At 37.8% G+C, this 26,012-nt stretch overlaps 1 protein-coding gene across 3 annotated transcripts in view; it reads left to right on the top strand.

Moving 5' to 3' along the window:
• Window positions 1–26,012, top strand: part of ppp1r9ala (protein phosphatase 1 regulatory subunit 9A-like A) — a 67,594-nt gene that overhangs the window by 27,894 nt on the left and 13,688 nt on the right. For all 3 annotated transcript variants that reach the window (XM_051905067.1, XM_051905064.1, XM_051905065.1), the window contains exons 3-15: window positions 5,193–5,325; window positions 7,284–7,404; window positions 10,909–11,013; window positions 16,076–16,202; window positions 17,971–18,129; window positions 18,227–18,280; window positions 18,370–18,599; window positions 19,622–19,718; window positions 19,809–19,887; window positions 21,544–21,695; window positions 21,806–22,067; window positions 23,643–23,694; window positions 23,853–23,924. In XM_051905067.1, the coding sequence (XP_051761027.1) occupies window positions 5,193–5,325; window positions 7,284–7,404; window positions 10,909–11,013; window positions 16,076–16,202; window positions 17,971–18,129; window positions 18,227–18,280; window positions 18,370–18,599; window positions 19,622–19,718; window positions 19,809–19,887; window positions 21,544–21,695; window positions 21,806–22,067; window positions 23,643–23,694; window positions 23,853–23,924 (1,643 nt within the window). The remainder of the gene's footprint in view (window positions 1–5,192; window positions 5,326–7,283; window positions 7,405–10,908; window positions 11,014–16,075; window positions 16,203–17,970; window positions 18,130–18,226; window positions 18,281–18,369; window positions 18,600–19,621; window positions 19,719–19,808; window positions 19,888–21,543; window positions 21,696–21,805; window positions 22,068–23,642; window positions 23,695–23,852; window positions 23,925–26,012) is intronic.

Here is a 26,012-nt window from a genome sequence, read left to right as displayed (position 1 = left end):
ACACCACTAAACGCAGTCACTGAACCCCAAGTCATCAACTCTAAAAATAAGTGAACAAGAACTATTAACACTTCAGCCCACAGTAGTAGTAGATCTGTAAAAGTGTTGAAATGGTCTCTGCTTAAACTCACCATGAATCAGTTCTTTTATACAGTATTTGGTTATATATTTTTATTTCTTCTTCTTCTTTAGAATATGGTACAAAAGCAGTATGGTTTTGTTTAGCTTGTAGTTAAGACAAATTATTATTGGTTAGGAAAGTTAGTCCCTGTGGTTGAGAGAGGAGACTGTGTGTGTAGACAGAGAGACGTCTAGTGGTGTGTATTGGAGATTATGTTCAAGGTCAGGAAGCTGAACAGTTTTTTCCAGTTTTTTGGACTGCATCAATTTATACAGTATACCACCATCTCCAAACCAACCCTGTCTTTCCCTCTCCCTCTCCCTCCCTCACACACACACACACACACACACACACACACACACACACACACACACACACACACACAGTTTGTTTCACTATATTAGTGAGGACACTGCATAGACTTCCATTGATTTTATATCAGGTTAATGATATTTTCTATGGCCCCTTAACCTACCCGTCACAGAAACATGCCGATTTATAAGCCTTTTTAACTAGTGAGGACCAGTAAAATGTCCTCACTTGTCGGTTATAATATTTTACTATATAAGTGAGGACATTTGGCCCTCACAAGTATAGCTAAACATGTACTCTGTTTTTAAAGATGTCATATTGTATACTTTTGCAGAATTTTATTTTTTAAGTGCTGTTAGTCAAGATTTCTTGCGCCAGAAGTTGTAATTTATTAAACAGACTATCTTTGCTACTGTACCTTTAAGACTTCTATATGTAAATGACCTCTGCTAGGATCAGTCAAGTATTTTTTTTTTTTACCAGAATGGAGTGCAGCAGTTGAGTTCTTGAAAGAGTAAAAAGCCCATAAATTTTCACCATAGGGGAACTGGTTTTTAATAACTTATAAGCCTTTTAAGACAGACCTACTGTGAGCTACGATGTTTCTGTTGGTATATGCTTTTGTTGAAGTCAGCCTGCATTATTTAAACCTGCATTATTTTTAAACAATCATGTTTTAATCTGATTGTCATTTGCAATGCTTCATGGGATTGCAGTTCTTTCACTTATTAAAGGGATAGTTCACCCAAAAAGGAAAATTCTGTCATCGTTTACTCCCCCTCAAGTTGTTCCAAACCTGTATGAGTTTCTTTGTTCTGCTGAACACAAAGGAAGATATTTGGAAGAATGTTTTTTCCTACTATGGTAGTCAATGGGGGGGCGAGATCTGCTTGGTTACAAACATTCTTCCAAATATCTTTTTTTGTGTTCAACAGAACAAAGAAATTTATACAGGTTTAGAACAACTTGAGGGGGAGTAAATGACAGAATTTTAAAGGAATAGTTCACTTTCAAATAAAAATTTCCTGATAATTTACTTACCCCCATGTCATCCAAGATGTCCATGTCCTTCTTTCTTCAGTCGAAAAGAAATTAAGGTTTTTGATGAAAACATTCTAGGATTATCCTCCTTATAGTGGACTTCAATGGCCTCCAAACGGTTGAAGGTCAAAATTACAGTTTCAGTGCAGCTTCAAAGGGCTTTAAACGATACCAGACGAGGAATAAGGGTCTTATCTAGCGAAACAATTGGTAATTTTCTAAAAAAAAATCAAAATGTATATGCTTTCTAGGCACAAATGATCGCATCACAAGAGCTTCCACCAGAACGCGATTCCGTATTCTTCAAAAAGCTTACGCTAAATGTCTTATGCCTTCCCTATTCAGCTTAAGGAAAAAACGGAACTGGCGCTGCGTTCGTTCCGTAAGTTATATAAGGAAGGCGTAGGACATACAGCTTAAGTTTTTTGCAGAATACGGAATCACGTTCTGGTGGAAGCACTTGTGATGCGATCATTTCGCTAGATAAGACCCTTAACTTTCTCCACTATAAGGAGAAAAATCTTGGAATGTTTTCATCAAAAACCTTAATTTTTTTTCGACTGAAGAAAGAAGGACATAGACATCTTGGATGACATGGGGGTGAGTAAATTATAAGGAAATTTTAATTTGAAAGTGGACTAATCCTTTAAAGCAGCATAAATTTGTCTTTTTGTCTGATTAAAAAAAAATGGTCTGGTTGGTTTAGTTTATGGCTTATAAATTCTTTTATGAAGACTTTTTTTAAAATCCCTATGGGGAAAAATACTTCCGGAGCCAGGGTTGCTGAAAGAAGTTCTCATTATCTTTCATCAGGACTCACCAAGTAAGTAAATGAAATAAGTGATGCGTAATTGATATGTAAATGTGAGTGGTCATGTGGTAATGAATCATGGTTGTGACATCATCAGTTCAGCTTCAATAAATATTGTGGTCTGAGTAGGGAGCGTTGCTCTGAACTCTTATTTAAAAGGATAGAAGAAAAAGAAAAATGCACAATAAGACTTTCTTCTTAAATCAAACTGTCTGCTGTAAAGTGTCTGATTAATCTTTAAAGATATTCTTGTTAAAATGTATTGATAAAATATAACATTGTTCTAGAAGCTTTCTAGAACTGTGACAGAAACCAGTGAATCTGCCTCAGTCTGCTGTTATTGGACTTTTGCCCTCCTGTGAAATTGGCATCGTCCTGATATATTCTGATGTATTACGTCACATGAGAGCTCAGCATGTTTGCAGTGCTGTTTTCTGTGCAGTGATGTAGTTTTTTCTCTGTAATAAAGTTACTCCTTTTCTGCTCCTAATTTTGAAGCGGCATCTTTAATTCAAACCACAACCCTCAATGATATAAACCCAGATTGTGAAATACTTTGGACCCCTCAGAAATGTTCTTTTCCCCTAAAACTGCAGATCTGTAGTTCAAGAAGCCCTCTAAACCTCCACAGAAAGAGCGATAATGGTTTCCGTCTCTCAGTGTCCTTCCTTCTTAGTAAAGGTCTGTAGTTTTCAGACGGATTATATGATGATAAAATCGTCAATTTCCTGTCTGATCAAAGTATGACGCTGCTCGAATGAGCCAAATAACTGCCTTAGGCCTGCTTTGTGTATATGTTCATGTGTAGTCGCTCAAGCTCTGACATGCTCCAGGTATTCCACACACAGGAAATGTTTACCAGGTTAAATCACACTTCAGAAAGAGTTCAAATCAGTGGACTGATCTCATTCCCTCTTCCACACTGAATGAGTTTAATCTAATGAGACATACCTGTTTTTCTCTTCAGATCTACAGAGCCTTGGTTGAAAAAGTGTGTGTGTGAGAGAGAGCTGGCATGGATTTGTGCTTCGACTTTGTTCATTCAAAGTTTGGAGCCCAGTCTGTGTGTCTCTCAACAAAATAATACTTAATTTAGGCTAGTTTAACTCTGTCTACAGTTGAATTCATTTTATATTGAGTTTCCCCTCAAATTTCTACTCTCAGACTGATAAAATATAATTAGTGGAACCCAATAAGATCATTTTACCCAACCCAAAGTTTTATTGTTCCTCTCTCACAGTGATCCGGCTTAATCCGCTTTCACTCTATCCTATTTCACACACACATTTAACTCTATCCATTAATCGAAAAAAGATCATATACTATTTAAAGGCATAGTTCAGCCAAAAAAAGACGGTTGTCATTGTTTACTCACTCATGTGTCGTTCCAAATCTGCGTGACTGACTTTCATCTGTGGAACACGAAACATAATTATTTCAAAATGTCTAGAGGATTGTTTGCCAAACAAAAATAAAAGGGGACGGTTGGACTGTCAAGCTCCAATAAACAAAAACAACAAAAACCCAACATTCCTTTATATAAGGGAAAAACAAATGTCTACCACTGTCATAGTTCTCAAATCTTATTTGCCCTCATGCTTAGATATTTCACAAAATTACATGATCCATGAAAGGAAATAAGGCATACTTAATATCTTTGGAATGATATGTGGTGTGAATACATAATAGTTATAATTTTGGAATTATGTAAATTTTTACTAAACTTTGAATAAAATCTAATAAATTCTATACAATTAAAACTGAATTAAAATTTTCAACCAAAAATGAAAGTTATCATCATATCCTCATGTCGTTCCAAACCCGTGAAACTTTCCTTCATCTTCCAAACACAAACGAAGATCTTTTTAATAACTCTGAGATATATCTGTCCCTCCAATGAAAGTCCATTCACCCAAAGCTTTGAAGTTTCAAAAAGTTCAGAATTAGATTGTAAAAGTAATAATCCACGTGAAGTTTTGGTGTAATTGACTTCCAATGGAGAGAAATCTCTCAGATTTCATTAAAAATATCTTCATTTGTGCATCTCAAAGATGAACAAAAGTCTGAAACTACATGAGAAATGAGAAAATGATGACAGAATTTGTATGTTTTAGTGAACTATTATTTTAATGTTCTTAATTGATAGTGCATACAATCTCATACAGAGTTCAACTTTGTAATACTTTGACATGTTAGTTGACCATGACCTGCCACAAGAGAGAATTTTCTGCAGTTTTATTATTATTTTTTAGTAAGACTGTCGTTTGTGGCTTAAAAAATGTTCAGCGAAAATAAAAAGTAATAATAAAATGATCCCATAAAATTACAAGCAGTGGCACTCTGTGTTTCTTTCTGTATCCTCTGACTTTCTCAGCTGTGGCCTAGTTTACTGAGGTTTTGTGTCCTTTATGGTTGTTGTTTGTTCTGTATTAGACAGTTTCTGTAAGAGCAGCTGCACTGCAGGACTGACCCCCAAATTCTGTAAAACCATCATAATGTTTCATAAGATATCAGATTTTTTAACTTTTTTTGACTAAAATTGACTATAAAGATTGAGTAAATCTGTAATAAATGATTTTGTGTGTGTGCAGTAATTGTTTTGAAGTGATTTTCTTTTTAGCAGACAAGGGTTGCTTTCACCGGGCTGATATTGTAGCAGAGAGGAAGCACTCCTTTGGCAAGACTGTAGAGAAACTGATTACAGCTTTGATGTTTTGGTTTCAGAGATATATCCACTGTTTTTGCAATAACTGAAATACTGACCTGTGATCTAGGAAGGGGTCTCATTTTAATAATACACACAATAAGCCATCTTAAAGATTATGAAAGTAAATGAATAGTTGTGTGTTATTATCTGTAATTGATCTCGAACAGTTTGAGTCATGAGTTGTGTTTGTGGTGTCTCAGGTGTACAGCACGTTCTCTAATGAAGACTACGACCGGAGGAATGACGACGTGGATCCTGTGGCCGCGTCTGCGGAGTATGAGCTGGAGAAACGGGTGGAGAAGATGGATGTGTTTCCTGTGGAGATAGAGAAAGGTAAGGATGTCTTTCACAAAATACATTTTCTGGGATTGATAGATTTAAAAAAAAACAACAACAGTCAAATCAGTTTGACTTTTAAAGGCTGTATTCTGAACCTCTTTTTTTTTTTCTTTGTTATCAATTAACTTAAAATGTTATAAAGGGGCTGTTTCTCAATATGTGTTCTTAAGCGATCTTGCGTCCTTGTGTTCTTGCTTTACGTCGTCATCAACCGTCGAAGTTCAGTTCCAATACTCAAGAACACAAGAACAGAGGACGCATGAAAGTACCTGGATGTGTTATTGATATCGTGGATGCATCGAATGCAGACTTGAGAGAATCGAATCATTAAAAATCCCAGAAGATGCTTCGGGCGGTCGACGTACGGAAGCCTGCAAGCTTTTAAGTTCTCGTTCCCACTTATGAGATTCCCGCTACAAGCTTGCATATATACGTGACGGCTCGTGAAAGTAAACATTTGTCCGTTTGTTTTGCTTAATTTTAATAAAGCGATAACCTGAAGAAAGCCTGCAGTATTTTTATTGACATATAAAAAATAATTTTAACATTGACAAAGCATAGGTAACACAAAGGGTATTCATTTTCATAAATACACACGGTAAAATAAAAAAATATATAACATTTTATGAAAATGTCTATAATAATATGATAGAAGTCTTTTAATAGGTTATGACATTTGTTTGTGATGTTATGTTGCATTTATTGTGCATTAGCCGCTACTTATAATATGCTGAGACGGTCAAGATCGCAGCACATCTCAATTCTCAAATGATGTGTTCTGTGTCCTCGCGTCCTTCTGAGTTCGTTCTTTCAAGGTCGCCTGGCAAGACCGGACTCCACGAGAACGCAAGTCCGTTTCCTGCGTTCTTGGAATTGAGAAACAGCCAGGGTTTTTCCACACCAGAAACAGCCATAATGTTAGTTTTCTTTTATATTTTTTCCATCCCCTCACTGACTCACTGATCCATCCTAAACTGTTTTTGCTGCTGTATCTTTTAGGGCTGGGCACTGACGCAATTTTCATGATTACTTTCTATTTATTCAAACATTAAATATTGAAGAACAAGTTACATAAAATATAATGAAGCAAAATGCTCCTATCTAGAGTTCATTTTTCTAGCTAACTATCAAGATATGCAAATTAAATGGTAAATGTAACGTTACATGACATTGTTTACAAGCTATTTTATTGACGTCACTTGAAACACTGAGCGATTTCATTAGACAGGATAGTTAGATTTCAATACATCCTACTGTATCTTTCAGCATAATATTCATTGCTTATTCCGTGCTGTAACTTGTAGTAAAGTGATGTAAAGAGATGATCGCTTCACGTGTCGCTTCACGTAAACTGAGGCGCTACAGCAATCTGTCACACCACACTAAAGTGTGCCAAAAATGGTATTTATGAATTTTATGAAAAAATGGTATTTATGAATTTTGCAATACAATTGACATAATTTGAAAGTTAAGACTTTGTTTCATATAAAAACTAACAAAGCACCAAGCTTATTGTGAGTATTGGATCTTAGGTGTGCTACAAATAATTTTTAGAGATGTTTTGTTCACACATCAACTGAAAATGGCATAGACCAAAAAATTGATTCGTATGATTTAAGAATCGATATCGGTTTATCAAAATGAGAATCGATTAAAACGAGAGGTCAGTATTTTCAACATTTGAAGGTGTTGTCACAATATTAGTATTAGTAAATGTCGGCAATTACATATTAATGATTTCATTTTTGTAAACTCTTCGCCATAATTTCTGAACAAAGCACTTTTAATTTAGTTCTAATAAATGTTTTGCTTGAACTGGGGAGGAACTGTGAATGTTAGAGTATGTCTGCATCAATTGCTTCTGAACTGATGTTTCTAATTCAGTAAAAGTCTGTGATATGGCATTTTTCAAGACCTGTCTGTCTCTTTTTCTCTCTCTACTCTTTGTGTAGGTGATAAAGGGCTGGGGATCAGTATCATAGGGATGGGTGTTGGGGCAGACCAGGGTCTGGAGAAACTGGGCATCTTCGTCAAGACCATCACACAGGATGGAGCCGCAGAGAGAGATGGGAGGTGAGATCTTCGGATTGGTCAAAAGATTACATTAGGACATATGTCATTATGACATACATTTGGAAGCTCACATGTAGCCTCCTTTACATGGAGTTTACTGTGGGTTTTTACACCTGTTTTTCATCCATCACACAAAAATACACAGGTCTGATTTCTTAGAAAAGTGGGAGCACACCTCTCCTCAACAGGTCCTGATATAATATATTAATTGTTAAAAGATTCAAACACCCACATAATCTCATTCCTAAATGACTCGCCTGTGTCTATTAAACCTTTGACAAAATCACAGCGGAACATTCAAATCTGCGTTGGTGCTGTCGCTGACCCAGAGTATATGTATAGGTATGAAACAGCTTCGCAACATCACTTTTGAACATCACAGTATGGTTGTGTCTGTTACAAATATTCAAATGATCACAGAAGAACAAAGATAAAGGTTTAGAATTTGAATATGAACTCTAGTGTCTACAGTAATGATCAAAATAGAGCAAATCGCCTTACGAAAGTAACTGGATGCTTCAAATAAAGATTGGATCAGTTAAATCATTACACCAGTAATTGGCGACAAGCGACTGTTAAAAAATGTATTTGTCATTGAATCATTAATTCAAGAGATTCATTCAAAAACGCTGATTCATCCTGTAATGAAACAAGTGAAGTACTTATGAGTGAGTCATTGAATTAGAGCTGCACGATTCTGGAAAAAATGATAATCATGATTTTTTGGTTTCAAATAGAGATCACGATTGATTCTCCCACAATTCTGAATATACAACCAAACAAAATAACATGTAATTTACTAGAGGTTCTGACAATATGTTAATTGCTAGACTCTAATTGCTGGAAAAATGTTTGAATGAATTATTTAAAAAAAAAAAAAAAAAAAATGGTTTTGAGCGAATTCAGTGACTCATTAAAGGAACACTCCACTTTTTTTGAAAATAGGCTCATTTTCCAACTCCCCTAGAGTTAATCAGTTGAGTTTTACAGTTTTCGAATCCATTCAGCCGATCTCCGGGTCTGGCGGTACCACTTTTAGCATAGCTTAGCATAGTTCATTGAATCTGATTAGACCGTTAGCATCTCGCTCAAAAATGACCAAAGAGTTTCAATATTTTTCCTATTTAAAACTTGACTCTTCTGTAGTTACATCATGTACTAAGTCCGACGGAAAATGAAAAGTTGCGATTTGCAATTCCGATATGGCTAGGAACTATACTCTCATTCCGGCGTAATGATCAAGGAACTTTGCTGCCATACCATGGGTGCAGCAGGCGCAATGATATTACGCATGCTAAGCTATGCTAAAAGTGGTACCGCTAGACCCGGAGATCGGCTGAATGGATTCGAAAACGGTAAAACTCAACTGTTTAACTCTATGGGAGTTGGAAAATGAGCCTATTTTCAAAAAAAGTGGAGTGTTCCTTTAATAAATACCTGTTTCATTACTGGATGAATTTTTGAACGAATCTTTTGAATGAATGATTCAATGACAAATACATTCTTTAACAGTCACTTGTCGCCTGCTTGTGGCGTAAGATGTAATTGGTACAACCGTTATTTGAAACGCTAAGTTAGTTTTAAAAGGTGGTTCGCTCTATTTTGATCGCTATCATAGACATCAGTGTTTATATACTAACTTAAAACTTTTATCTCAGTACTTCTGTGATCATTTGAATATTTGTAACAGAAATAACTAATGTGTGGTTCAAAACTACTCTCTCTGGCTCACCATGGCAGCACAAACACAGATTTGAATGTTCAGATATGATTTTGTCAAAAGTTTAATAGACACTGGCGAATTGTTGTCATTAATAAAATAAGATAGTGTGGGTTTTGAATGGAGATCGCAATCTTTTTAAGATTAATCGTGCGGCTCTACATTCAATCATTCAATCAAACGATTTTTTTAATACTTCATTCAAATTAATTAAACATTTTTAATGTTTAAATTATGACTGCAGCAATTAACATTTTGTCAAAGCCTCTAGTAAGTTACGTGTTATTTTGTTTACTTTGTCTGTACAGAATTGTTATCCTTATTTAAAAGAAAAAAATGTGATTCTTAATTTATCAAGATTCGTGCAGCTCTATTATATATTATAAATTATATCATCCTAATCAGACTATATATACACAGTAAGATTTTTTTTTTTTAATAATCCTTTTTTTTTTTTCAGCCAGAATGCATTAAATTTATCAAATGTGACAAAGTTTTACATTTTTATATTTTATTTCTATCAAATAAATGTGATTCTTTTAAACTTTCTATTCATCAAAGAATCCTGAAAAATGTCACGCTTTTCACAAAAATATGAAGCAGCACAACTGTTTTTTTGATAATCAGAATGATTTCTGAAGGATCATGTGACACTGAAGGCTGGAGTAATGATGTTGAAAATTCACCTTTGATTAAAAGAATAAATTACATTTTACAATATATTCAAATAGAAAAGTTATATTTTAAATTGTAATAATATTTCACAATATTACTGTATTTTTAATCAATTAAGTGCAACCTTGGTGAGAATAAAAGACTTCAAAAACATTTAAAAAATCTGACCAACCCCAAAGTTTTGAACAGTACACATGCCGGTGAACCCCGTTAGGGTCATTTTGCAGCTGCAGTAGTGGTGGGCATGTCTTCATGTGCTGCTTCCTGAGGGCAGCTGGAGCAGGACACACATGTTTGATCTCTCTGATGGGTGTTGAACATCCTCTGTCCAAACACACCGTCTCTGTCACAGTACGGAAAACACACTCTTCCTCTTCCCCGTGACTCTCAGCACTCACCGCAAACTGCTGAATGGCTTTTTAAAGCAGACTGTTTGAAATACTCAATGCTGTTTGGAAAAAGCAATCCAGCTGGGTATCAGGCCTCAGAGGCGTCAGTCATAAACATGTTATGATGTATAGTTAGTGGGTCATGAGTGCAGATTAGGTGTGAGAAATGTTAGCAGTCTGTATTACCCAGAGAGATGTTTACTTGTTCGTGGTGTCATGAACATGTGCTTAGCATGTATTTCACATGTCACAGTGCAGCATTTAGCAGCACATTGACAACAGTGTGAAGTACATGGAATGAAAAGATCCAGATGTTTGACATCATCTTTTAGAGGATCACATTACAGTGTGGTTTGGAGCTTTGTTGAGGGCGACGTGTGTTTTGTAATCAGATTTTCAACATTGATAATAAATTGAGCATCAAAAATAATTGATGATAATTGAGCAGCAAATCATTTAAGCAAAAATATCTAAAATACTTTTCATGTTTAAGTTACTTTTTATTAGGAATAAACAATGATGAATATATGCATATAACAATGCAAGAATGGGTAGTTTTTAAAACTAACATTTCGCAACACTGGTTTGAGGTGTTTGTCGCTAATATAGTTTGCTGTTCTGTTTGTAACTAAGAATACATTAATAGTTGCTTAATGAGACACATGAAATCAAGGTTATTTTTGTCATTTTAACATTAAACCTCCTCATGTTCTGTTCCAGGATCCAGGTGAATGATCAGATTGTGGAGGTGGATGGCATCAGTCTGGTTGGTGTGACACAACTCTTTGCTGCGACCGTCCTCAAGAACACGAAGGGAACTGTCAGGTCAGTCCTGTCAGTTACAGCAGTGGTTCTCAAAGTGTGGGGTGCGCAGATGTTCAGGGGGAGGCACGGGAGATCCGAAAAACAAAAAAGCGAAAACAGCCGTGGCAAAGGCATTCGAGTGTGTGAATGGTGGTTGGCTCTCTGCTTTATAAAGTGACGCCAAATGCCAATTTGGAACAGAAGATCCTCGCCATAGAACAGCATCTCTTCAGCGAACAGCATCACAAGATGCTTTTGTGAACTCGCCGCTCCGTCAGATGTTTTTAAAGGTTTAAAGGGGGGCTCAACCAAAAAAGTTACATAAAGAATAATGCTTCTGTTATGGGTTAGATGTTTTAGGAAAGGGTGTAAAAATCTCACATTCAGTCTAGTTAGTTAAATGCGGTCATTAGACTTTTCTAATAATCTTGTGTTTTCAGACTTTCAACTGTGTAATGTGTGCCACATCACACCTTAATCTGACCTTAAACACCTGACATGTAAAGCCACCTATCATAGCTGTTGTTTTACATGATGAAAAGGGGCTTATGGTGTGTTCACACTTTTGATTAAAACGAACTCTGGTGTGATTGCTCTGTTAGTGTGGTTCATTTGAATAAGTGTGAACGCTGCCATCCGAACCCTGGTTTGCACCAAACAAGCGGACTGAGTCTCCTGAAAAGATGAGTTTCGGTCCACTTCCAAACGAACTCTGGTGCGGTTCAACTGAAATCTGAATGCAACACAGACCCAAGACATCAAAATGAACAAAAAACAGGTTGTGATGTCACAAGATGCAACCCTAAAAAGGACAGAATGCTCAAGAATTCCTGGTTTTTCTCATTATAGGAGCTATACCCATTACAGTTCGGCACAGGCGTTAGAACTGCATTTCCTCGTAGCAGATCTTAATTTGTGTGTAATGGAGGGATACCTTCTGCTGTTTTGACTCCTTTACACATTTTTATGCTCTTCACAAGTTCACAGCTGGTCAAAATACCATCAAATGTACGTACATACAGTCAGCACATTTAGCCAGAGCATTGTTTTGGATGTTTGGTAAGTTCTGTTGCAAAATATACGTCATTAAAGCCGTTTATTATTATTATTATTAAAATTTAGGTTTGGTGTTAAAAATTACAGTGTGAACTCTAAGCGAACCAGGACGTTTTTGTTCCAGACCAAAAGAACTAAGGGTGTACTCACACTAGGCCCTCTGAACCGTGCCCGAGCGCGTTTGACCCCCCAAAGGCTGGTTCGTTTGACAAGTGTGATCGCTCCGTTCTGTGCCCGGCCGCGGTTCGTTTAGCTGTCCCTGGCTCGCTTGGAAGAGGTGGGCCAGAGCACAGTTCGGTTGGGCTCGAGCGCGGTTCGCATGCAGTGTGAGCACTAACCGTGCCTGAGCACGGAACAGCTACTACTTTTGTGTGCGCTACTGTCATCATTATGACGGCAAACATCTTTATTACTACTCTGATAGTACACTTTTCAATTCATGTACTTAATTTGAGTGTATTTGGGTTTATAACGGGTCTGATTCTCACCTTACTGATGAACAGGAATTGTAGTTTGGGAGTAAAGCTGCAAACTCCTCCTTTAACGTCAGCTGCCTTTGTAATAATCCTCTGAAAAAAGCAAGTGAAAATTGCTGCATAGCATAAATGATAAATATATTAGGCAATATCTTAGTGAAAGTGCATTTCTTCCTGTTTTCTTCAGTTTAAAAAGTTGCATCATATATGACGCAAGCGTGCTCCGGCCCGGAACGTTAAGTGTAGGCCATCGGGGGAGTAGGGAGGGGGGACAATCGCGCTCGGGCTCGGTTCAAGGCAACCATGCCTAGTGTGAGTACACCCTAAGATAACAGAACTACAAGTGTGAACACACCCTTAAAGTTGCTCTATCTCTATCTATATTGGAGCCTTCAGAACATCACCAATTCAGAGTTTGTATGTTGAGGCAAATGAACACTTCCTGGAGAATAGACGTCTTAAAGTTGGCATGAAAAGGAAGTTGCGATTGTCTTTTCTTCTCTACTGTGACATCTATCCGAGTGAAACGGCATCTGAAATGAGAGGGCGGGACTTGATTTCGTCCTTCGGGAATTGATTGGATCCTTGGTAGTTGGGTGTTGCTAACAAAATGGAGGAATGCCCGTTTGCAGTCAGTTGCGGGGGATTTCTCTCCACCGGACTCACTGCTAGCACCCTCACGTTACTGTAAGAACTTTTATTTATTGAGGATGACGACGACGAGGACAGTCAACGGCACTGAACAGTGAGAGAGAGAGCGTGAGAGACTGACTGACTGACGGTGTGTATCCATTGATGTGGAGCGAGCACTTTCGTATAATTCCTATGGAAGTTGAGCTTCACGTTCGCGCGTAAGTTAAACTCAACTTCCATAGGAATGAATCTAAAAACGCTCTGGTCGCTTGCTCTGCTCCAGTGGACACGCAGCCTGACTGACTGAGCGTGTCCTCCATCAGGTTCCTTTCAATGTTTGTGGGTACTGTACACCCCAATGACTGGCATCAGTCTCAGCAGCAGCATTTACCCCTTATGTCACTGGATCTGCTGGCAGTTCCAGATAGCTCCGCCCTCGCGCCATAGCATGTGACAGGAAGAGACGAGTCTTTTTGAGTGGGAGGGCAGGTTAATGTTTTTGATTAAAGATTATGAGGACACATGAATTTTAAACAAATAATGAAGTGCACGGATAAATTATTGATAATAAATACTACAATATTCCATAAAAAATAAGAGTTGTCAATTTTGATTTCATGCTGACTTTAAATTAGCCCTGCAATACACAACAAAGTTATTGACCAACAAAAATAATCCAGTTTACCAAGCAGTTTTTTTCACCTCAGTTATCTTTGCTGAATGACAAAAAACCAAGGAAACCAGGAAAATATAAAAGTTGATTTAAATGTATTGAGCCAGACACACTTTAGTAGTATTCCCCCCTGGAGTATCAAAAACCCAGTCATAATCATGGATCTAACAAGAAACAAAAAATCTCAAACTCATCCAAATGATTACCACAAACAACTTTTAAGCATCAGAGAAAGTTTTCCATTATATATCCCAATTTATACAGATGGGTCAAAGACTGAATATCATGTTTCAGCTGGCTTTGTGGTCAATCATCAGAAAAGTGGAGTGCAGATTCCTCATTATTGTTCAGTTTTCACTGCAGAAGCCAATGCTATCATTTTGGCATTGCAGCATATTAAATCTTCTCAGCAGCGAAATTTCCTATTAATGACAGACTCAAAATCTTGTCTTTAGACTCTGGCATCTTCCAAATATGAACACCCAGCATTTGTGGAAACTTTAAATAGTTTGTGGTCCTTGAGGGAACAGAATTTTAAATCCTTTTTTTGTTGGGTACCAGAGCATTGTGGTATTACAGGGAATGAACAAGCTGATGCTGCGGCTAAGGAAGCTTCGTCTGCAGAGCTCAAAAAATGCCCAATTCCACCTTCAGACCTCAGACCTATTATAAACACTTATATTTGAAAGAAATGGCAAGCTGAACGGGATAAATGTACAACAAACTTTACAAAATCAGTCCTGTGGCTGCAAGCACAGATTTTACAGGACGTTTCAGCGTAGTAAGTTCCCAAGGATCAGGCTACTAAAGCAGGTCTTCATGTTCTCTAGCACAGCTCAACCGGGCCTCACCCTCTTTTTTGCATATTCTGTGGGTGGGGATTATTTAAATGAGTGTCATTGTGACTTCACAAGATCCCGGAAGAAGCGTGTTGTAGCCCCAATGAGGTGTTTGTTGTAGTTCTTGAAGTGTTTTCTGTTAAAGAGAATATCTCCCTTTGGAGTGAACTTTGAGCTTAGTAACCTTGCAGGTCTTTTTCATGCTCAAACAGCACACAAATTACACACTACCTAAAGTTGAAAAGGTGAAGAAGCATAATAGGACCCCTTTAAAGAAATCAGTGATCAACAACAGATCCTTTTCCCTGCATCGATTAAATGCTTAAAGGATTAGTTCACTTTCAAATGAAAATTACCCCAAGCTTTACTCACCCTCAAGCCATCCTAGGTGTATATGACTTTCTTCTTTCTGATGAACACAATCTGAGTTATATTAATAAATATCCTGACGCATCCAAGCTTTATAATGGCAGTGAACGATACCAACAAGTATGATCTGAAGAAATTGCCTCCATCCACATCCATCCATCACCCACATGGCTCCGGAGAGTTAATAAAGGCCTTCTGAAGCGAAGCTTTAACAAGTCATGAAGTAAAATATCTAGCTTCCACCAGACCGCCTTCCGTATTCAACTTAGGAAGAAAGCGCAACGCCTCTCGCAGTTCAAAAAGCTTGCGCTACGTCCTACGCCTTCAGTATTCAACTTACGGAAAAGGTTTAACTGATGTGACGCCAGTTTCTTTTTTTCGTAACATGAATATGGAAGGCGGTCTGGCGGAACCTAGATATTTTACTTCATAACTTGTTAATTATGGTATTTTTTTTTTACACAAACTCATCGATTCGCTACAGAAGGCCTTCATTAACCCCCGGAGCCATGTGGAGTACGTTTATGATGGATGGATGTGGATGGAGGCACTTCTTCAGCTCATACTCGTTGGTATCGTTCACTGCTATTATAAAGCTTGGATGCGTCAGGATATTTATTAATATCTCTGATTGTATTCATCAGAAAAAAGAAAGTCATACACACCTAGGATGGCTTGAGGGAATGTTTTGTGAATCCGGCCCTAGAAGAATCACTAATGAAAACGTTACAGAACCAGAATTGTTAAATTCCTAAACATAAAGGCCTGTTCACACCAAGAATGACTTTACAGTTGTGCTCTATTTACTCCCTGGCAATTGCCTCAAATAAAAAAAAAAAGAAAAATTAATGCTTAATGCTCATATTTCTCTCTAGTCTCTGGGCTGAAGGTTTTGAGTTCACCACATGCAAATAAACAATATGCACACTCACACAGGCTTCGTTGTTTCCTCTCTACCTGACCAGCAGATCAGTATACGTTACACACGTAATCATCCTTGTTTCCGTCATGCTCACCTGTCACTTACCCCCATGCAGGTTTCTGATTGGCCGAGAGAAGCCAGGCACTCAGAGTGAGGTGGCACGGCTGATCAGCGAGACCCTCGAGCAGGAACGGCAGCAGCAGCAGCAGGTGGACGACACATACGAGCAATCTACTGAAGAGGTCAGTCAAACACATCTCATGGGCCTTTTTGCTTACATCAGTGCTTATGCATAATTGTTTGGTATAGTGTATATAGAGTTACTTTGTACCCTAGTTTAATATCAGTACACTTTTGAATGTTCCTGGATATGTTATTGTTGATGTTAATTGTTAATTATTGGTTTTTAGTAGTTCCTAAAGACTCCTAAAGTGTATTATTTTATTATAAGTTGATAAGAGTGTGCCAGTTTGCTTACTTCCTCTAAGTAAGTGCTTTGCGTCATGTTATTTATGATAACAATCAAGAATCAAGAAACATGATTTGGATAGTTACGGCATCTACCAGCAGGGGCTAACTAGGCCATGCTAAACTTTGACATCATGATCCAGATGTACCTTTTTTACTTTATTTGAATTTTGTAAGAGGGTTTTAAGGTGCAGTCATATTTACCTTTGTTTGGCAAAATCCAGTAATTTTAATAGGAATCCACAGAACCTGGATTTTCGCGTGAGAGCAGAAAAGTTTTGCGAATTTGCTGCTTTTACCAGTTTGAAAGTGGTTTGAAAGTGAATTTCATGTAAGCTGTTTCATACATCGCTACACTATTGACAATGGACAGTGGACCTTTATTTGCCTGTGAAATTTCAACAAAATTTTGCTAATGTGACTGCACCTTTAGGGTCCATTCACACAACGCTTTTTTGCATTCCATTGTTTTTCTATGTAAACATGCACTAGATGGACGTGTTTGACAGTTGTGCTTGCGTCTTTCGCAGCATCTCGCGCATGACATGACATTCTAAAAATGTGCCGCTCAAGTTAAAAGAAGTTCAACTTTTAAAAGGATAGTTCACCCAAAAATGAAAATTCTGTCATCATTTACTCACCCACAAGTTGTTTCAAATCTGTATGAATTTCTTCTGCCTGAACACAAAAGATATTTTGAAGGATATGGGTAACCTAACAGTTAATGGGCCAGCGTTGACTTCCATAGTGTTTTTCCCCCCATACTATGGAAGTCAATGGGGTCCATCAACTGTTTGGTTACCGATAGGATATCTTCTTTTGTGTTCAGCAGAAGAAAGAAACTCATACAGGTTTGGAACAACTTGAGGCTGAATAAATAATGACAGAATTTTCATTTTTGGGTGAATTATCCCTTTTAAAAAAACCTGTCTCTAGACCTTGCATTTTTTGCAAACCTGCTTCTCGTGATTTTAACTACAGAAACACACTCTGTGTGAATGTCTCCGTAAGGAATTGCATTTTTAGAATGCCATGTCATGCACTAGATGCTGAAAAGGATGCGAGATGCGAACGCAATGATCAAACACATCTGTCTAGCGCGGTTACATAGAAAAACCTGGAAAAGTAGTGCAGTGGAAAGAAGAAAATGTGTTCTCAGGCTAGAATACTACACAGCCAGGTTAAAGCATCTTCAGTCTTTTTCAACAGTCATTTCTTCAGTGCTGCTTTGTGTTGAATGTTCTCAAGTATGCAAAAATATGTAAAAATGCACCATGTTGAATGAGGAAACAGATTTGTGAGCTCATTCAAAATTGAAATCGGGTTGTTTATACCTGTTGAACCACTGTGTTTTTCAGGTATGTTTTGCCAGTGAATTCTAAAAGGTTAATGTTTTATCAGTTATGTAAAATAAGAGGAAAATAATTCAGCTCATGGTATTTGTTCATCATATTTGTTTATTTATAACTTTGCACTATTTTTGGACTGGCTGTTTCTTGTTCTGTGTGCTCCATCATATCTGTGTCTCTGATGTCTTCACAGGACGAGCACTACGAGGATGAGGAGGAAGGAGGGGAGGATGGCATCCTGGGTTCCAGTTTCGGCAGGAGGAATGTGGAAGTGTTCGACCTGCCTGAGAGTGAAGAAATGTTCCTGCCATCAAACATGGACACTGCTCAGCTAATGTTCAGATTTAAAGAGGTAGCAGGTCTTGTGCTTTTCATTACACTTATTATTTTTTAATAGATTGACATGAATGATTTCCTAATTTTTTTTGTATATTCTGTTTTAATTTCAGCTCCAAATAAAACACACCATTGCAGAGGCGGAAGTAGATGAACTGAAAGAGAGAGTACGAACTTTTGAACCATGTTATCCATTGATATCAAACATACAGGTGTTTCTGTGTGTTTTAACAGTAATGTTTGGCTGATGTTGTAGTTGAGGGAGTCGTCAGAGGAGCGTGCGGCGTGGGAGGCGAGGGAAGCTCAGTTAGAGAGGAGCGTTCAGGAGAACTCTGAGAGAATCGCTCAGATGGAGAAGAACTGGCTGGAGGCTCAAGCTCTCTGTAAAAGCATCAACGAACAGCTCAATGACACGCAGAGCCAATATGAAGCTCTGGATAAAAAATACAGCAAAGCCAAGAAACTGCTCAAAGACTATCAGCAGAAGTGAGTCGAGACGTCTACACTAACCTCTCCATTAATATAATGCCATTTAATGTCAAGTCTTTTAACAGGTAAAGTAAATATAATGAATATAATATAAGCTAATATAGTGCATATATTTAGTGAAATGCTCCCCTCTAAAGTTCATTTCTCTAGTGAACTAATATGCTGTGGACACTAAATGACTTGCCTGAGGTAAATGTAATGCTACGTGAGATATTATTCTTAAGCTGTTTTGTGTTTTATTGAAACACTGGCTGAGAGATTACACGTAAAAATATCTATGCATAGAGCATCTGTTCTTCAGCCAGCGTTGCATTACCGCGTGCATCCCCTTCTGGATTGGAGTGTGGAATTACACCCCAAACAAACAAACAAATAAATAAACAAACAAACAAACAAACACAAAAAATTATTCAGACATTTTTGATATATTTTTACAAGTGGGTGCAGGACACTATAGTTCATTTATGTAAGTGAGGATAGCAAAATAAAGTAAACTGTGACATATTATACCCAAAAATTCTTCATACAGTGGACTACCAGTAAAATTGATAAATTTGGAACCAAAAATTATTCAGACACTTTGACCTGACCATGTTTTGCTTAAGTGTTATCTGACATATTTTTTTTTTTTCATAATTTTTTTTCTCTGACACAGTTTAACTCTGAGATCTTGTCATATTTCATTACCATTTTTTTAAACTATAGTGAATAAACTGTATTAATGAATGAAATGTTCAAGGTGTCTAAATAAATTTTGATTTGACAGTCCTTCTGTCATCGCCAAACTCTGGGAATATAGTCTGCCACTTGTTTTGTTTTTCGTTTTTTTTTTTGTGCTTTATTGTTCTTTTTGCCATAGTCACGGTATGTTTTCATTGTATGAACAATCTTCAAATTTCCTTCAGTGTTTCACAGTGAAACGTTATACAGATTTGGAATGACCCTTTAAAAGATTTCAGAGATTAGAACATTCTGGCGGACATTCAAACATTCTGATTGGCTGGATGTGTGTGTTGTAGAGAGGTGGAGTTTGATCAGAGGGAGGAGGAGTTAAGGAGAACTCTGGAGGAGAAAGAGGCTGCATATAAAACTCAGATAGAGGATCTGCAGCGGAGGGTGAGAACACGCCTCACATGAAACAGAAATGAACTTGCACATAAAGCTTTCATGTTCTCTGACATCCACCTTTTAATCTCTCTTGTGTAGCTGGCAAAGCTTGAATCTGGCAGTGGTCATCATGAGTCTCCACTGTCAGGCAGTAAGTCTGCAGATTCACTTCTTTTGGGTGAGTTCAATCTCTTGTTGTTGTTGTTTTTTTTTTTTTTTTTTTTTATAACTGTCTGATTCCAAAAAGGATTAATTGATTATGAGGTCATGCTGAGCACATACTGAAGTTATAAGATGCAAAAAATAGTTGGGATCAGTCACAGAAACAGAGAAAAACTGAGGAATAGCAACAAGAAATATGCACCATTAAGCTAAATAAGCATGTAATGGACTTTTCACATGTGAAATCCACTCAATCCACTCGACAAGAAGTTTATTTTTTATTTTTATTTTACATGTTCAACTTTCTTTAGTGTGTAATGTTGCTGTTTGACATGAAAAAGGTCTGCAAAGTGAACTCCCTGAAACGCCTCAATTGTAGTCTTGAGTTTCTTCCTTAAACAAACACGTCACAATATTCCTCATTTAAATAATTCCCGCCCAAGACATATGCAAAATAAAGGGGCGGGGCCTGGTTAAGTTAGTTAGTAGTGTGTTGAAACTATCAGCAGTTATGATAAAGGGGCGGGACATTTCCCAAACACACTCGAAGTGATTGACATTTAATTGATTGACATTTAAAAAACAGCATTTAATATTTGACAACGGTTTTATGATAGAAATGTTGAACAGCCGACAGTAAAGTCCAGTGATGCAAATATATATATATATATATATATATAGCATGTGATTATATAATATATATATATATATTCAGCATATGATTAAGATGGAATGTGTGCATATTTTAAAATAAAAATATTATTTCCAAATAGTTCAAATATATTACTTTGAAATAAATTCTAGTTCTTTAACTACTATGTTCCTATCTAAAGTTTTTGTGACCCTCCCAATGTTCAAGACTGATGGTACAAATCACATGAATATTTAATGAGGCAAGAATTGTTTAGTATATGATTGGTTGTCTGTTCGCCACCACCAAAGCATAACACCACGTTGTTTGGCACTGCAAACACAAAAAAGCTTCATAATCAAAGGTTAATAGCAGAACTAACCCCAAGTGCTTTAGTTGGGGTTAAAAGGGACCTTGAAATAGGGTGGAAAAGATGTCAATCCTGCGTTAAACATAGTCTGAACAGCCTTAAAAGAACATGTTTGTTGATGTTTTTCTGTTTTTGCTTGTCTATATGAATTTGTGATTTGTCTTATTGATCAACCCTTGTTAAACTCTTTAGGTGCGGTCACATTAGCGAAATTTTGTAGGGTAAAAAAGGTCCATTGTCAATAGCGTAGCAATGTATGAAGCCCTGTTCACACAGAAGTCACTTTCAAACCAAGCAGCTTTCTGACATCAGCATTGAACACGAGCGAAATGTTCATGGGGACCTTTTTTGCTCTCACACAAAACTTTTTGATTGCCCTATTGAAATGACTGGATTTCACACCCTCAATTTTGCAGAGCAATGGCAAATGTGACCGCACCTTTCTTTTTTATAGGTTCATGTTCATATGCCTGCTAAACTTAATGTTTTGATTCAGACAAACATAGCTCAGCCAGACACTGAGATACAGAAATTCAATTATCCCTGATAAAACTATGTACAGTTGGACCAGAGCGTCTTAAATTCTGCCCATGTTGTATATAATACAAAAAATGCACAGGGAATGTGTGAGCAAAAGCATTAGTTAATGATCTTAGTGAATTGTTCTCCAGGAGCAGACTGGAGTGAGGTGGTTCCTGAGACGGAGCGTTTGGACACCAGCGCCCATCGTGCAAGGGCCCATCTGGCTCAAAGATCCAAACGGCAGCCACCGTCCCGCAGTAAACTGAAAGAGACGCTCAGCTCCCCGACTGGATGTGCACAGGTCACAGAGCTCAAGATATTCAGGAGCAGTTGGCTGCTGTAAAAATCGAATACATCTCTTTTGGACGATAACATTGTCTTTGACGTTGGATGCGCTCGTCTCTTTTTCAGGGTGATGATGAGAGTGAATCTGTGAGTCCCGAGTCTCCACCGCCTCGTAAGAGATCAATCCAGGAGAGTTTGTCCCTGCCGGTGGCCATATCTTCCCCTGTAAACCATCCAAAGGATGAAGGATCTGTTACAAGCAGCAGCCAATCAGTGCAGAGGGATCCACAGGGCCCCGCCCTCTCATCCCCCAAAGACTCGTCCCCCTCCAGCTTCCTACGGAATGTAAAGAAGAGAGAGTCCAAAGGCAAGGGCAAAGAGGTCAAAGGTAACTGGATTTAGAATCCCAGTAGAATGGAGCTTTTTACAATTACCTATTTTCCATGTAGCAACAGCAAAATGATAAAAAAAAGATCTATTGTTCAGTAATTATTATACAGATAGTTCTGACTCCAAATTCTGATTGGATGAACCACACAAACCCGCCTCCCCTCACTCACTTGTTTCATTTGCTCCAGATGAACAGGGCTTGAATTTTGCCATGGGATTGCATGTTTTGCGCATAATTTTACTCATTCCCGCAGATTTTGTGCTCACACCCAAAGTGTCTGCATATAAAGCTGCCTCTCAGTACTAAATTGAATTATTTTTTGCTGCTTATTGTGCTTAAACTGTAAAATACACACAAAATGTCGGTTTTGGCGAGTATTCAAGTAAACACAGTCATTTGAGAAAGAAAACGCATGTGTAACAGTATAATGGATCCATGCGTCAGGTCTTAAAGTGACAGCAGCCTATTGTACCTGCTGAAAAATTATGAGATAATATTAAAAAATTTCTATATGGTAGTTTTTTTCCCCATGGTATCGATCTCAAAATTGTGATCAGTGTAAATGCTGAGTGGCTAGTAACTTTGGAAAACCACTAGACAGTGTTGGTGAGCAAGAAAGTTAATGTCAAGCTCTGGTTATCATAAATAATTTTCAGTTATTGAACATTTATCGAACATTGGTTTAAAATGGAGGCTTGTTTGTTAATTCCTGCGACTTCAGGGTTGGTTTACTTTGAGCGTTAATTTAATGTACAACGTGTTTATAAGCTGTATTACAATATCTTCAATAGTGGTTCATCCAATTACATATGAAACAAAGTCATTAAGAAAAAGTTTACAAAATTACAAAATTGTTTACTTTGTGAATATATTGTAAAATGTAATTTATTCCTGTGATCAAAGCTGAATTTTCAGCATCATTACTCCAGTCTTCAGTGTCACATGATCCTTCAGAAATCATTCTAATATGCTGATTTGCTGATTTCTTTTTATCAGTGTTGAAATCATTTGTGCTCCTCAATATATCTGTGGAATATATATATAGATGAATTAAGTTTATTTAAAATAGTATTTTTTGTAACAATGTATGTCTTTAAATTGATCAAAAGTGACAGTAATGTGTCTATGTTATTAATTTCTTAAAAAGATATCTTAATCATTGCTCAATCAAAGTGTTAATTTAAAAAAAAAAAAAAAAATTTCAAATTGCATCTACTGATGGCATTTGTTTGCACGCCCTGACTGTGTTTCTTGGCATAATTCATGAAAGGAATGTCAAATAAAGCACAAACACATGACAAAATTTGTGCCAATCAGTTTGGATGGGACAATATGCACCTAAATAATGGCTGATTTCTTATATATGAGATTCAGAAACATTCCAGAAAGTCCTACTTTTGCCATGATCACTAGAAGTTTTGCACCGAAATGGTGTGTTAAAGTAGTCCAACTGTTAAGTGAATTTGAGTTTCTCATTTCTGCGACAAGAAAGTGCAAATCAGTCCATGTTAGCCTGGCCATCAGATGTTTGTCTGTTTTTGTGTTCTGATACAATTCTGTTATTTATTTCAGACGAGTCTAATGATGCAGCTGGAAAAACCAAAAGAAGATTTCCAGATTTTGGGTTGGTGCAAAAAAATCCCCACTGTCCTCCATAGCATCTTACAGTATCAATAAATGAGCCTCTAACTGTGACGTTATTATGTTTTTTCTTATTTTAAGTTCATTATGTCTTGTGTTGTTGTGTTTAATGTGTGTTTCTGACTCTGTTGTTTCTTATAGTGGTTTAAGGAAATCTGGAGGAAAGGGGAAAAAGCTAAACAAAGAAGCTACAAGGGCATCACTGGACAGCAGGTACACATGAGCACACACACTGAGGACATACTCACACTTCAGCTTTTGATGTGGATCTAAATCCATTTGACATTAGACGTTTGTCAGTATAAAAGCTGATCTGGTCCTCTGTTAGGAACCACAAATGTACCTCTGTGTACTTGTTTCCCCATTTATAGCCGTGGCCAAAAGTATTGGCAGTGGCATCAATTTTGTGTTTTGCGAGGTTTGCTGCTTCAGTATTTGTAGATTTACAAACTGAGCTGGACGGTGACATCACTGTTTTTCTCCTGAACTGTTTTATAGATGAAATGAACTAATCTAATAATTGATGATCTTTACTATGGAAATGAATCAACACCTAACTGACTTTAGCTGAACAATGACTGTTTTATTTTAGAGCTGCTTTACAGCAGAAATGAACTGTTTACATCACTGAATCATTTTCCTGTTATCACTGTGAAGAAACAATCTGTATTGTATAAAGTGCTACATAAATAAACTTGACTGGATTTTTTCTTTCACGTTTTTATTTTTATGCTGGAAAACATTTCAGAAGTTTTCAATTTATTGGCACAAACATTAGCCGCTTTTCCACCGTCGGGCCGAACAGTTCTTATTGCGGAACCGTTCCATTCTGTGCCGATCTGGGCAGGATGGTACGGTTACGGGTTCATTTTCCACTGTGGGGCTGTTAACGGCCGCTCTTTGGAATGTAATATGAAGTTGCTGCCTTGGTAACGCAACGGTTTACTGATGATATGTAAATAACAACCGTGTTATGGAGGATGATCAGATATTTCTTTTAATTTTATTATTAATTTGTTTACTTCACTCAAATAGAGAGCTTAGCCAGCTACAGAGAAACTGGTAGCCAGGCAACAGACAAGTGACCAATCCTGTGTGGCGACGTCACTTCATGGATTCTACCAGCTCGATTCGGCACGGTTGTCCGAGAATTCCGGGCTGAGAACAGTTTGTAATCGTGCCGTGCCGTACCAGGCTCCAGTGGAAACACAACTGGAACCGTTCCTTACCATTCTAAGAACCGTTCTGCCCGACGGTGGAAAAGCAACTATTGAATATATTCAAAGAGTCAATATTAAAAGCATTGAACCTTGTTCATAACCTCTGCAATTCGCTCTGGCATGCTGGATATCAGCTGCTGGGCCAAATCCGGACTGATGGTGATCCATTCTTGCCTTATTAGTGCTCGGAGTTGATCGCAATTTATGGACTTCTGCTTATCCACTCATCTTTTGAGGACTGACCACAGGTTCTCAATGGCAGTGTTTCTCACACCTGTCCTGGAGACCCCTCACCATTGCACATTTTGTATGTCTCCCTCATTTAACACACCTGATTCAACTCAGCTCATTAGTAGAGACTGCAAGACTTGATTTGGGTGTGTGTGATGAGGACAGGTTTGAGGAGCACTGCTCTATGGGATTGAGATCTGGGGAGTTGCCTGGCCACGGATCCAAAATTTCAATGTAAGGATCTCCGAGTCACTTCATTATCACTCTTGCATTGTGATATGGTGCTCCATCATGCTGGAGAATGCACTTATCACCAAATCGCTCCTGGATTGTTGGGAGTAGTTGCTCTTGCAGGATGTTTTGATACCATTCTTTATTCATGGAAATGATTTTGGGCAGAATTGTGAGAGCCCAGTCCCTTGGATGAAAAGCAACCCCACACATGGATTATCTCGGGATGCTTCACTGTTGGCACGATACAGGACTCGTGGTAGCGTTCACCTTTTCTTCTCTGGACAATCGATTTTCCAGATGTCCAAAGCATTCGGAAGGAGGCTTTATCAGAGAAAATAACTTTGCTTCAGTCTTCTGCTGTCCGATCCTTGTACTTCCTGCAGAATTTCAGTCTGTCCTTGATGGTTTTCTTGGAGGGAAGTGGCTTCTTTGCTGCCATTCTTGACACCAGGCCATTGTCCCAAAGTCTTGGCCTCACTGTACTCACAACCACCTGCTGCCGATACTGAGCAGCTCTTCACGGGTGGTGACAAGATTCCTCAGGAGGAGACACTTGCGATCACTGACACTTGCTGGACACTCTGGGACATCCTGAAGCCTCCTTCACTGCAGTTGA

The sequence above is a fragment of the Ctenopharyngodon idella genome, chromosome 9 (assembly GCF_019924925.1).
Source record: "Ctenopharyngodon idella isolate HZGC_01 chromosome 9, HZGC01, whole genome shotgun sequence".
NCBI classification, from domain to species: Eukaryota; Metazoa; Chordata; class Actinopteri; order Cypriniformes; family Xenocyprididae; genus Ctenopharyngodon; species Ctenopharyngodon idella.
This window is presented reverse-complemented; position numbering and strand designations above follow the sequence as displayed.